At 32.8% G+C, this 14,199-nt stretch overlaps 1 protein-coding gene across 1 annotated transcript; it reads left to right on the top strand.

Annotated features, from left to right (window-relative positions):
• Positions 1-302: 302 nt before the first annotated feature.
• LOC108915557 (integrin beta-nu-like) lies at positions 303-8,021 on the top strand (the record flags this gene model as incomplete). Its single annotated transcript, XM_018721623.1, has 7 exons — positions 303-593; positions 1,171-1,309; positions 1,420-1,613; positions 1,939-2,093; positions 3,376-3,462; positions 4,284-4,720; positions 7,495-8,021. Coding segments are annotated over 7 exons (1,644 nt in total), but the record flags the coding sequence as incomplete, so codon positions are not given.
• Positions 8,022-14,199: the final 6,178 nt, after the last annotated feature.

Genomic DNA, 14,199 nt, shown 5'->3' with positions numbered 1-14,199 from the left:
AACTACGTTCTCGCGTTTAAACATTCTTGCGTGGATAAAATACTACTTAAAACACTTATAGAATAAATAACTATTTGCTGTTTGGGGTTTAGTTTTATCAGCATGATATCAAAATTTGACTTTCTTAAATCCTAGGTCGACATTTCCTTTGTTTGCTTAATTTTACTATTAATCTGAGTACTATCATTGTATAAGTAAAGTATTTACTTATACAATGGTACTATCAAAAGCAACAAAGAAACAAATGTTTCTGTCGTAGTAAATTAACTACAAATTTTATTAAAAATCTCTAACTCCTTTAGGTAGTTAGTAGTAAGACAACAGCCAACCTCGACGACTTAGACGGGGCGTTAGATGCGATCCTACAAATTTTGGTATGCGAGCAAAAGATAGGTTGGTCGAAAGATTCAAGGAAAATAATACTGTTGCCCACAGACAGTTTGTTGCATTCTGCTGGAGATGGATTATTGGTGGGTGCTGTACTAAAACCTAATGGTACTTGCCTTCTAGATGATGATGGGAACCATATAAGTCCCTTAACATATGATTTTCCGTCTGTGGGGCAGATTCATACTTTCTTGAAGGAGAAAAAAGTAAGTCATTCTATGGTGTTAGAATAACACAGCTCATAGCATTATATTATTTTTTAATTGCTTTGCAATCTTACAGACTTCGCCTACTTTTGCTTTCTTTAGGAAGTGATAATTTTTTTTGGTAAAACTCGAAGTCAAAGTTGATGGTATTTGATATACTGAGGTTAAAATTTTACAGGGGGCTAATAAAAAGCTAGAATTGAAACCTAACCTAAAATATATAGGTATGGCTATCTATCTCTTTCCATTAAAATGAGTACAATGACTGTCGCATATAATTCAAACAGACTTTAAAGGTTAATAAATTTTAAATTAGTAAAAGTTTGAGTAATAAACATTAGGATACACAAATTGAACGAATATTTATGTAACATGCTATTGTACTGTCCCGTATCTTAAAAATTATGACAACTGTATCTATTTATAGTAGAAATGCCACCATTTTTTAAATTTTGCAGCTTGAACATTTCATACTGTCACTTTTTTGTTTTTATATTTTTTCTCCTCTAAACCATTCACAAATTGTAAAACTTTCTTCCGCATATTTTGATGTGCTCATATTGTTTGTCATTTTTAGGTAAATATCATTTTTGCTGTCAAAGATCAGCGCAAATTAGAATACTATAAGAGTCTCACTAGAGAACTCTTCAGAGACTCAGCTTTTGTGGGTGAATTGCAAGAAGATGCCAAAAATATTCTGGAATTAATAACTAAAGGTACATCAGAATTCACCCCGAATATATCAGTTTCTGATCAAAATATTCCATTTTAAATTTTATTAGTTGTAAATTATCTAAGACAATTTTTAGGCTATTAAATGTTTTAGGTTACTATAATTTCGCGCGACAAGTGAGTTTCTCCATTAACACCACGTTGCACGAAAATTTGGACGTAAAATTTTTCGCCGACTGCGACAATCTCGGCGTAATGAACGAAACGTCGGCATGCTACAACGTCGAAGAAAATTCGGTGGAATTCACGGTTCAATTGACACAGAAAGGACCTCCGACAAAATTGAATGTGAGTAGATGACTCGACTGTATGGAGTACCTCAGGGATCCATCTTTGGACCTCTTGTTGTTATGACAAATTATAAATGACTTGTGACTATGAAATAAGATATATTCTTCTGCAGTTAGCTTGTCTTGATGATTGTCTTTATTAAGTCACAGTTAATTGTTATACAAATTTCATAAATAACTGCTATGAGGAAAGTGTCCTGCAACGAGCTCTTTTTTCCCATTATTATTGAATATACATACAAAAACAATGAAAAGTGAAATAATAAATATTCGTCATTCCAGTATTTAGCATTAATTATAAATGTCACTTTATTTTTCACCAGGACTTCTTATTTATTGAAGAGAAGAATATCAACGAGAAAATAGCCTTGAATATCACCTACACCGGACTATGTTCTTGTAAAAACTACGACGGAGAAGTATTGACTTGTTCCAATGGAAATTTTAGATGTGGGAAGTGTATATGTCAGGACGAATGGTAAGGAAATATATGAAAAAAGGAAATGAAAATATTTTTTTCTGTAATACAAGATGGTTTTTAAGTATGTTCTGATAATAAAGAGGGTGATTCCTTAGATCGTCTCGATTAAAAATGTGGTATGAACTTATATCCTAGACGGCTTAGAACTCGTGGTAGAGTGCAATTTTTTTATAAGATCTACGCAGATATCTCGAGAGATGTTTGAGGTAGATTAATGAAATTTAGGCTAGCAACATAACTAATTGTAAGTAAAAATAACTAATACTGAATTTTAATATAAAATCGATTTATGTAATTGAAAATAATTCTAAAACTGTTGGTTATTGGAAAACTATAAGTTATAGGATTATTTTGTTGAGAACAAAATTTCAAATAAAATCAATAAAAATCTAAAAAAAAATTATATGGAAGTTTTGAATTTTCTTAAATTTCTACTGATTGTGAATAGGTATTCCGAACTTTTAATGAAGTAATACCTTGTATCTCAAAAAGTAAACTGTTAAGATATAAATTCATATGAATATATTTCCTCAAAGATTCTAATTCTAAAGTATTACCCCTTTATTGTCAAAACGTCAATGTTTTTTACATCAAAATGTGTATGTTATTTTAAAAATCAGCCTGAACATCAGAATGTTATTTATTTCTAATAAAAACATAACTTCCCTTAAAAGAAAATAAGAGAAACAAACTTAAACTTCATATTTTTACATTAAAATATATTGATTTCAATTAGCTAAAAACAATTCGAAAAATGTTCCTAAAATTGTTATCTGGATATGCTAAGCAAGCAACTTCAAAGACAAGTATCAATAATGAATAACTTATGATATTGCAGGGAGCAACTTCTCTGCGGACTAAAGTGCTGTACAACGTTCAATTACACCGATAATATCTAGTAAACATCTCTCATATAAACATATCTTGCCCATATTAATTGTATAAAGAAATGAAAATAATCCAAATATTGTTCAATCGCGATAATTAATAATATTTAAATATATTATATCTATTTTTTAGGTATAACATGTTTCCTAGATACTGTAATTCGATCCTGGACGATGTTTTAGACCACATAGTTGTATCCTACAAAATTATTAGTAATAAACTTATCTTTGAAGTTACTTTTTAACATATGAGTTGCTGGTGCTAATGAGCATTTAATTTTAGAAAAATTTTCAGATTTGGTTTGAATAAACTTTTTAATAAAAATGCAAAAAATATAATAAGAATATGGTCATGGTTTTACTTTAAAATCAACATATTATTATTTTTCTAGGACTGGAAAGCTATGCGACGAAAGTTGTGACAATAAAGATTTTGGTTCCTGCAAAGCAATTGCTGATGGATACATTTGCAACAGAAAGTATGTATATCTTTGACAATTTGACAATTAAAATGGAAGCAAATTTATATAAAAATATAAATCATTATCAAAAAAAAAAAACATATAAACATCAGTGCCATACATTTTTTAAATATTTGAATACCTAAGTTGTGAATATAATATTGAATATCGGGTTACATAAATATAGACTTACACATTTGAATAATGTTTTGCCATGATGTTTTGATATGTGAATGTGCCTTTAGCTTAAAGTCGACTCCAGATGATGCGATCGCTAGCCAAATATTTGTCAAATGTAAAGAAATGTTACATCTTGGGGATACTGTTTATGGATGTATTCAAAATCTCAAATGTTCTTTGTGTATTTCGTACTGTATTATGAATGTTTATTATTAGCATATCACTCTTATCTTCTACATCATCTACGGTAATTTTTATTAATTCGTCACGACATATCTCAGTTAAGCCAATTATTGGTATAACCTACAAAGAATTTTTAATGTAACCACTAAAAATTATTGAAAATACCTTCATAGCAAAATAATCATAATTCGAAACTGATAAAAAAACTTTGAACTTCTTTGCTTTATATGCCACATATTATTTCTTTATAAAAGGTATTAATTTTTTCTAAATTAGTCATTAGCAGTTTTTGTATGGTAAAAATGTCCATTGTTATTATTTTTTAAGAATGATTTTTTGTATTTTGATGAAGCAATTTCATCATTCTGATTTGAAAGGGCAAAATTGTCTTTGAAAACTTAAAGTCAATTCTTTTCACCAGTTCTACATGTCGATTATTCTGTCATTTAATTCTAATCTTGCCCGTACATTTTCAGCGGTGATTGCGTCTGTGGCAAGTGCCTCTGTGGTTACCCATTCGACGGGCAATACTGCCAATACCAGTGTCCAACATCTAAAAACGGAGAAATATGCAGTGGGCCCTCTCAAGGCAAATGCATCGAAGGAAAATGCTCCTGCAACGAGGAATTCGAGGGCGACGACTGTTCCTGTTCGAAATCCAAGTCTGGGTGTAGGCTATTCGAAGCCATGCAATTCTGCAGCGGAAACGGAGAGTGCGTGTGCAATCACTGCAATTGCGAGAGCGGCTTCTCGGGTCAGTTCTGTGAGAATAACAAGGAGAACAACACTTTATGTGAGCTTTACATAAAGTCTATCGAAGACGCTGTCTTGAATGGCACCGATCACGGCGTCATGGGTGCTACGAAGTTCTTGATCCAGGAGGTGGATGAGGACAGGAGGAAAAGTATTTGCAGTAAGTGACAGCTAGTTTAAATTAAATAAATATGCGAAAGGGAAAATGTACTTGTCGCAGCATTTACACAATTTGAAGCAATATGGATACCAAATACAGATAGTGGTGAAAATGTTTTTGTATTTTGGTAAAATATCGTTAGTACTTGTGTGCTTCATCCTAGCTGCTCTTGCGCTTTAATCGCAGAGCTTGCACAATTGGTAACTGGGCTGTGCATTATTGTCAAATCTTATTTTTAAAGGAAAAGTTATTACACCCACTGAGGTTTGGCACGTTACTTTTGTTGAGAGGGTGTTCAGCACGAGCTCTACCATCCCAGAAAAACTAAAATTTAATTCTTTTAAGTAAAACAAACTATGAATCAGTATTTAACAAGTAACCTAGCAACAACTCAAGCAGTAATGAAAAAATGAAATACACAAAATAAATAATCTGTTTACTCACCTGATTTTTATAATATAAACTTAAGATTTTGTGGCAAATCTTCGAATACTGGTACCAGTATCCTCTTCCACGACGTTTAAAATTTCTGGTTCAAAGATCCCATAGTCTCTGTACTTGCGTCCAACAAACCTTTCCCTTTCGAAAATTTTCGGTGTTGCCGCGTTTTCGAACGAGCGATTTCGGAAATTGTCGTTCTGACGCTATGCTACGATGAGATACATGCCATTTTCTTTTTTATCGGAATGGTCAGTTTTTATGACAAAACATTTAAAAATTTATTTATCCGACAAAAATCATTCCGCGTTCCCATTTATCCACCATCCCCAAAATGTCAAAATGGCGTCATTATGTATCCTTATACATGCAAGTTCCATTTTGCGTAAATTGCTTAAGTAATGTGTAGTATAACAACCCCGGGTTCGATCGAAAAAAACAAAAATAAACGTAGTTGTGGCCAAAAATATGTGATCGTCATAAGGAATACCTACGTTGTATGTATCTATTTAACTAACTTTAAAGAGGGGAAGTATGGTTTAAATTTATAAAATAAAGGCAGAGTAAATACACCTAACTTTATTATTTTTGTACAAGTCTTCAAATTAAACATGTGACAATTAGAAAGAACAACAAAAAACATTAACAACTATTTAACATAAAATGAGAGTGCCATGCTCACCTAGAGCTCCTGTGGGGAAAGAGCATGACAGAGAAACCCATGATCGTTGCTCTAACTACTCAAATATAAATACAAAACACCGGATAACAAAAAGCATAAATTAAGATCCTTTGCTAATGATAAATAACACCCAACTCATTTAATGTCTCACTAAATATATGTATATATGTTAGTTAGCCGGCAAAGCCGGAAGGTACTGGAGTCTCATACGGGAGGCAATCCAACTATGAGTTGAGATTTCGAAAGATCTGTTTTAGCAATTCTTTTTTTGTATTTAATTATTCTTTTTACAGATTCATTCCTCACGGACGAAAATGTTAGTAAATTCAACAAAGCTCTTATATGCGTATGACATGTGAAACAAAGGAGTTGGTATTGCAATATCTGGGCAGTCACGACAATATATACATATTTTAACATGTAATAAATAATGAGCAATCGTTAATAATAATTGTAACAATTTTACCTTAGAAAAATATATGACCTTGAACATAAAGCAATGGAGGCTAAACGTACAGAGAAGAATTGTTATCATTAAACATCTATAATCATCACAATCATAAGATTACATAGAATAATTAACAACAAAGTACAAAGAATATTACCTGCTAATTAATACGGGTTAAACACTTTGATTTTTCACTAATTTGTCACACTGCCCGCCGATCGTCTTACTCCCATCTCCACACTGTTCTCACTTCAACTATTTAGGCCTCCTTCCAGAAGTCCCCACCTAAGCGCTTGTTTCTGTGCTTCCTTCTACCAACTGTCAATATTACGTTTTCATTATTGTACAACACTCACGTAACAGGTGACGTTGAAGTTGATACGATAAGTATGGTTTTGCACAAATTTGTGAAACAAACAGTGGTCAACTTGTCCGACAAAAATCATGCAGCGTACGAGAAGTGTGACGCCCTAAAAATGTCAAGATGACGAGATTATGTTTCCTCACCTATACGAATGGCGTTTTTTTACATAAAATGACAAATATCTCAAAAATTTTGGTATAGATTAAAGAGTTTACAAAAGTTTGATAGGAGTGCTATATATAATAAAAACTATATAGAATAGTTTTCAGATACAATAATAATAACACTAATCAAATTTATGTACCTATAGGTGCACACTAATTACTAAAGAAAAGAACGGTACATACTTTCAATTATATCTTTGACTTTATAAAAATTTCCATTGTTTATGTTACAAGAATATGCTCACATATAACTCTACTATATTAAGCCGTCTCCAAATGATGCGCCAAATATTTGTCAAACATAAACGAATTTCGTATCCGTATGTGGATACTGCATGTGGATACATTTGAAAACATATATTCGCTTGCCACACATTCGACAAAGCTATGTACTAATATTTCATACCTACTATATGATAAAACTTTTTTTCCTAAGTAATCTGCAAATATTTGACAAATGTTTGGCAAGTGACCGCATTGTCCGGAGCCAGCTTTAGATGTCATACATACGCGAGACACAATCAACAAAAAAAGCACCAAGAAGAACTTGATTGCTTCATAAACGTTACATTTTGACAGATAACATATTCTGGTCAACAATTTTAGAAATTTGTCTCTTCATTTTTCTCTGGGTATCTTCTGTGATGAATAAAAATCCTCTTTTTATTATGCCTTCAGATGCCAGCGAATGCGAAACCATCATCTACCAGGGTAACACTCGCTGCACGCTCAAATGTTGCTACCTTAAAAAGGACGACGACATCGTTCACTGGCTGGTGACAAAGGAATGCATGCTCACCGCAAGTTTCGCGGCTATAACCACTGGGATCGCTGCCCTCGCTGCAATTATCGTAGCCGGTATAATAGGAATCGCCTGTGCCAAATACAGGATCTATAGGCTGGAGAAGGAAGAGTATAGGCGCTTCAGAGAAGAAGCCAAGAGTCTCCATGAAATGAATCCTATATATAAGGATCCTGTGTCTACGTACAGGAATCCTATGAGGGCGAAGAACGACTGAATTTGTTTGAGCGACTGAAACAGGGGTTGTTGAATGGCGCTGGTGTAAGGGCTCTTACAGGAATTACTTGTTTGTAGTTTTTTAACACAATCTCTTTGCTTTGTAACATACCCAGTAAACCATCCACAAACTTGCGGATGACTTTACGAAAGAGCTATTTGATGTGGACGTTAATCAACATACACTAGGCACAGAAATTAAGGGATATTAAAAAAATCCCAACATTTTGGGTGATTTTCAAAGAGCTGTAACTTGGAGGGAAATGGTCGTAAAGAGAATAAAAAAAAGGAAATTGAAGCTTCAAGTGTCTAGTTTTCGGATCTGGAGTTTAAATTTTTTTAGCGTCAGCAGTTTTTGAGTAATCATAAGAAAATAAACGGAAAAAAAATGTAAATTATTGCTTTTTTTAAAAAGGCCTATGGACTTCAAAAAATGTTTTTTATCAAAAACCCATAATTACGACTTGTAGAGAATACTTTGCAGTTTTCAAAACCCTGCTTGAATTTTCTGTACGACCATTATTTCCTGAGTTATTGATTGCCAAAGTCAAAAATGATTTGTTTGCTTTGATCGACGATAACTGAGCGACAAATAATCGTACAAGGCTCCAGAATCGCTCAAATTGAAGAGAATTAAATTATCTAAAAGATCTTTATAATGAAATTACCAAAAAAAATTTTTTAAGTCCACAGGCCTTTTTAAAAAAGCAAAATATTACAATTTTTTTTCCGTTGATTTTCTTATGATTACTCAAAAACTGCTGACGCTAAAAAAATTTAAACTAGAAAACTAGACACTTGAAGCTTCAATTTCCTTTTTTATTCTCTCTGTGACCATTTCCCTCCAAGTTTCAGTTCTTTGAAAATCACCCAAAATTTTGGGATTTTCTTAATATCCCTCAATTTCTGTTCCTAGTGTATTACCGACAAAATTAAATATTCATATCCCTAGATATTCTTCACCTGAAATTTGAGGTGCAGCCATATCCATCTTACTGTCCAAATTTGGCGTTATTAGACTCTCATTTATCTGGAACTTCAAAGGCTAACTTCTTACAAATGTTAATGAGAAAACTGAGGCAGTTCAAAGGTGGTTAAAAGCTACACCAAATAGTTTTTTTATGATGAGTATCCGCAAGCTTATGGATACATGTAAAAAATATGACACAAGCTGCCGTTATTCAACAATTCCTGCTATTTGGTTTAAATATATAGATGGGCATTGGCTCGAATGGAAGTAAAATTCTGGTTCAAATATGTTTCAGTAAATCTGTTGTTTTTATAGACAGTTCTTGCTAATATTAAGAAACAAACCTCGTTGTAGTTTTTAAAGCAAAGTCTAGTAAATGGCTGATGATGGTTGTGCTGACGATGGAACAGTTATTTGTTTTTTCTTAACCTCGCCTTAAAATACGGTTTTACGAACCCATTTCCGAATAAGAAATGTCACTTCTTAGCACAGATTACCAACCAGATGACCAAGTGAACGTGTAATTGTAGTTCAAGAGACAGAGCTATATCACTTTACTCTCTCGCTCTTAATGTAAAACCTACGTAGATGGCGCGGTATGCCACATAGCGGGAATTTTGAAATATTCTTTAAATCCTATTACCAATATACAAGATTTTCTGCAAAATTTTATATAAAGTATCAGGTTGGAAATATCTCAACCTACTTTATACAAAAATTTGTGTAAAATCTTGTGCAGTAACATGTAAGCATGTTTTTTTCATTTTAAATTTTTTATTTAGACATGGTAAAAATAATACACTGAGTTATATTATTATCAATATATTTAACTTTTATATGTAGCTAAAACATTTTTTTTTTCAAAATGCTTATCACAATGTCGTATATGTGCAGATAATTTTTCCTGATATATCATACCAAGGGATTTTTGCCAGATTTTGGATCTAAAATATAATACAATAAATTATATATACTGACATATTAGACATACCTAAATAAGATATAATATAATAAGTATTAACTACTCTTTTATATATTAGTGGAATATATTTTTATTATGATTTGAGAGTTTTACACTGTAGTAAATAATTATCATATTTTATAATTTATAACAGATAGATATTTTTTTTTCAGTAGTAAAATTATCATATATTTTTCGATTACTGATGACAATTTTTTTCGCATATTTATAGTAACAAGTTTACTTATATCATCAAGGAAAAATATACATATATGTATATTTGTCAAAATAAAAAACAGAATAATTTTTTCACATCTTCTTCGGAATACCCACAAATAATACAATATAATGTCATTGTCACAAGTGTCAAAAAAATTGGAAAACCAAAAGTTTCTCACGCAAAAAACACACTTAAACATTAAATTAACAGTCAATACAATAATGGGCACTGAAAAAATACTATACAACACAAATATCAACGCTATATATAAACTACTTACTTACGTACTTACCTGCAACCTATGCGTAGGTTATATAAAATGCGATCGTCATAATGTTAATAATATTATTTTCATTGCTATTTAACTAATTTCTGTAAACCATATAAGTTTTACTGAACGTATCTTGAATTTATCAACTTCTCGTTTTTTTATCTGGCCATCTGTCGAATTTTATAAAATTCAAAAAATTTAATCTCATAAATATTTTCCACCTAGCGCCACCTACTAAATTGTATCAGAAACATTATTATTTCCCAAACCCATTTCAAATTTCTTCTATACCGAGAACGAGCTCTAGCTCCACCTACCTCTGTTTTACATTTAAAGCGACAAAGAGAGAAGTATTGCGTTTAATAAGGTTCAGAGAAAGATAAAAAACAGAGACAACTTTTCCCTATCAACTCGGATCTCTGGTTGGTACTCTGTGCTTCTTAGACATATCATGTCACATCATGTATCTAAAACGTGTGACCTTGAAAACGATAACGATTATTGGGTACTACTACAGCATCCGTAAGTAAAAATGAACATAAAGTAGTTGTGTTCGTGAAATATTTGCTTCCGTAAAATAATAAAGAATTTAAATAGTGACACAAAATCAAATACTCCGGTAGTGCTACTTATTTTGATGTCAATAATCAATAAAATACACTCTTCGTCAAAGTTTGGATTCTAATATTTGGGGATGGCCATTTTAATTAATAGAATTCAGGCATACAAAATCCAAGGATCTGAGATATCATTTCCGACGTATTTTGATGAGAGGAAAATGATACCGTAGTCAGAATTTATACATAACAGGTCGGTATCTTGTAAAATCTATACTTAGGATTAAAATGAACCCAAAAATCGCTTATTTTAGCCTAAAAATGAGTAATCGCTTAGCTGAAACTAACAAGATTATGGTTCTTGTTTGTAGATTATCTGACTCTTTTGTTTTCAAATGATCTACGAAGAGAATGTCTTTTCTTTTGGTTTCCGGTACATCCTGTTTCAGATTCCAACAATAGTCAACTAACATACTCGTATTTACGTCCCATCTTCCTTGATATCGCCTTTCCATTTCTTTGAGGTCCTGATGGTACCTTTCGCTCTTTTCTTCGCTAAAGTCCCTAAGGTTGTATGGAAAGTAAATGGTAAATGTTAAATGGGGAATCGAGATGTGAATCCAGGAAATGTATCTTCTGATTCAACAGCCTAGACTCTTGAAGTTGTTGACAATTTTTTTAAATATTTCTTGAAAAATTAAAAATATAAGCTCAAATGATATCTCTCTATGAATTGAGCAGCTTTCGTCTAAAACATCTAAGATATGTAGAACAAAATCAATTTTGGACCATGATTGAGCAAATTTTGGGTCCGTTTTTACCCTAAATGTAGATTTTACTAGATTGTTATTTTTCAACGAATCCTGACGATTTTTTTTTAACTTAAAGCTCTTTTCATAAGCTTTCCGAATATGTAATAATAACTATATCACGCTCGTGCGTCGTATTTTGCATCTATGGCTAAAAAATAAAAATTCCAGGTTGCAAATTTGAAATTTAAAAAAAATGATAGATTTCAATGTATTATTATGAAATCTACCATGAAAAAAAATCAGTGCGATTGTGGAAAATCCTCGGGATCATCCAGACTATAATTAGTTAATTAAAGGCCATAACTTCTACTATTCAACTTACCGATTCCAGATTTCATGTGAGTTATTAGACAGTGATAAGGAATAAGAGGATGCGATGCCAAAACGTTCTGGTAATAATAACGCAGTTTATAAATGTTTAATTCAAAAGTCATAAATAAACTTCTTCTGTTTATAACTTTTGATCGAATCAATATTTTTTGGCGCTCGAGAGCTAGTTTTGTAGGTCTATTCAAGACGAAAAAAAAGTACTTTACTGTTTTCTCGTGGAAATGAACGGAAAAAAGTTATAAGCGAAAAACGTGAATTTACGCAAAAATTATACAATTAACCACCCTGTAAACAATCTTCTCCCCAATTTTTATGACTGTGGAAACTATTATGTTATTGTACAGGGTGGGCAAATAAGCGAGGTAAGCGGCTGTATCTCAGAAACTAATGATCGTAGAGAGCTACGGTAAAAAAGTTTGTAGGTAAAGTGGGCAAGGAAAAATGCTGGAAATTATTTTCAAGTTTCCAAGATGGCCGCCAGTGGGCGTTTCCACCATCTTGAATTACATAAAGTTACGTTTCTCGCGATTTTCCCCAATGAATGTAACAAAAAAGTATTTGCGTTTTAATGTTAACTTAAAGTCGAATATTTTTTGTAAAAACAATTTTTCTCTATCTTTCGAAATAAAGTGGTGGGGGGTATTTGAATGTTGTTTTAAATAAATGCCTGTAACTTCGAAACGGCTTAATGGATTTGGATAAATTTGGTATCATTGAAAAGAGCATTTCTTGGGCTTTTAGGTTTCTCGTAATCATGACAGTTGCGACCTACACGGCCGCCGATAGAGGGCGTTATTCGATATTATAACCAAAATATTGGATTTTCTCAAAAAATTTAAATGCGATGATATGACTTTTTTTAGACTAGAAAATAGACAAATGACCAACCAATAAGCCTGCGCAAACCGCATCTTAATATCTTTTTCCTAACTCAAATTATTTAAAAAAATACTAAACCAGGAAAATTCATATATCCCCATTTAAAAATGCATCGGTTGCTTTCGATAAGAAGGCAAGTAGTAGGCCATGGACACGACAATCGCCTAACAAAAATATTGCCAAGTAACGTCAAACTTTTGTCACACGCAGCCTAATATTGTTGATTGCGTATAATTTGAGTACTTTTTAATCAAAATGCCTCTCACAAATAATGAAGCCGTTGACATGATTGCGATTTATTTCGAGTGTTTTCAAAATGCAGCTATAGCTGCAAGACAGTACGCGGCACGGTATCCAGATCGCCGTCATTACGGGAGAAGAATGTTTCCGCGCTTGGTACAGCGATTACGCGATACTGGAAGTTTTCGTCGTCCTAAACGTCGCAGGCGTCGCAATGGAAGGACCGAAGAAAACATTATCAATGTCTTGGCTTACATAGAATTTGATAGACATGTAGGAACTAGAACATTGTCTCTAGACTTGGGAATAGCACGAACAACTGTTAGAAATATTTTGAAAGATTATAGGTAAATAATTTTATCTTATTCCAAGTATCTTAGCACATACTCTCAAATACACAATTCAGTGTTATTCTGATTATATTATTTTTACGCATATGTTGTTTTTTACTTTTAGATTACATCCTTACCACATAGTTTTGCACCAGGCGCTAAATGAACAAGATTTCGATAATAGATTAAATTATTGTCAATGGATGCTAGGCATGCTTGAGGAAAACAGAAATTTCTTAACGGAAATTCTCTGGACCGACGAGGCTACCTTTAGTAGTGATGGTAGAGTAAACCGTCATAATATGCATTATTGGTCCGCTGAAAATCCGCATTGGTTAAGAGAAGTGCAGCACCAGGGACGCTGGAGCCTAAATGTGTGGTGCGGTATCATTGGGGACAGAATTATTGGACCTTATTTTTTTGATCAAGCTTTAACTGGTAACCGCTTCTTAGAGTTTTTGATCAACGACTTGCCAATTTTGTTGGAAGATGTGCCACTCGAAACTAGGAGAACTATGTTTCTGCAATTAGATGGTTGTCCGGCACATTATTCAATTAATGTCCGAAACCATATTAACGGGACCTTTCGAGAACGCTGGATAGGAAGGGGAAGCCTATTTCCTTGGCCGGCAAGATCTCCGGACTTGACATGTCTTGATTTTTACTTGTGGGGACGCTTAAAAGACATTGTTTTTCAAACTCCACCAACAACACGAATGGATATGGAAAACAGAATTCGAAACTCAATTCGTCAACTATCAGCGGTAGAAATCGAGGCTGCGGTTCTGTCGAC

The sequence above is a fragment of the Anoplophora glabripennis genome, unplaced genomic scaffold (assembly GCF_000390285.2).
Source record: "Anoplophora glabripennis isolate ALB-LARVAE unplaced genomic scaffold, Agla_2.0 scaffold1453, whole genome shotgun sequence".
NCBI lineage: Eukaryota > Metazoa > Arthropoda > Insecta > Coleoptera > Cerambycidae > Anoplophora > Anoplophora glabripennis.
This window is presented reverse-complemented; position numbering and strand designations above follow the sequence as displayed.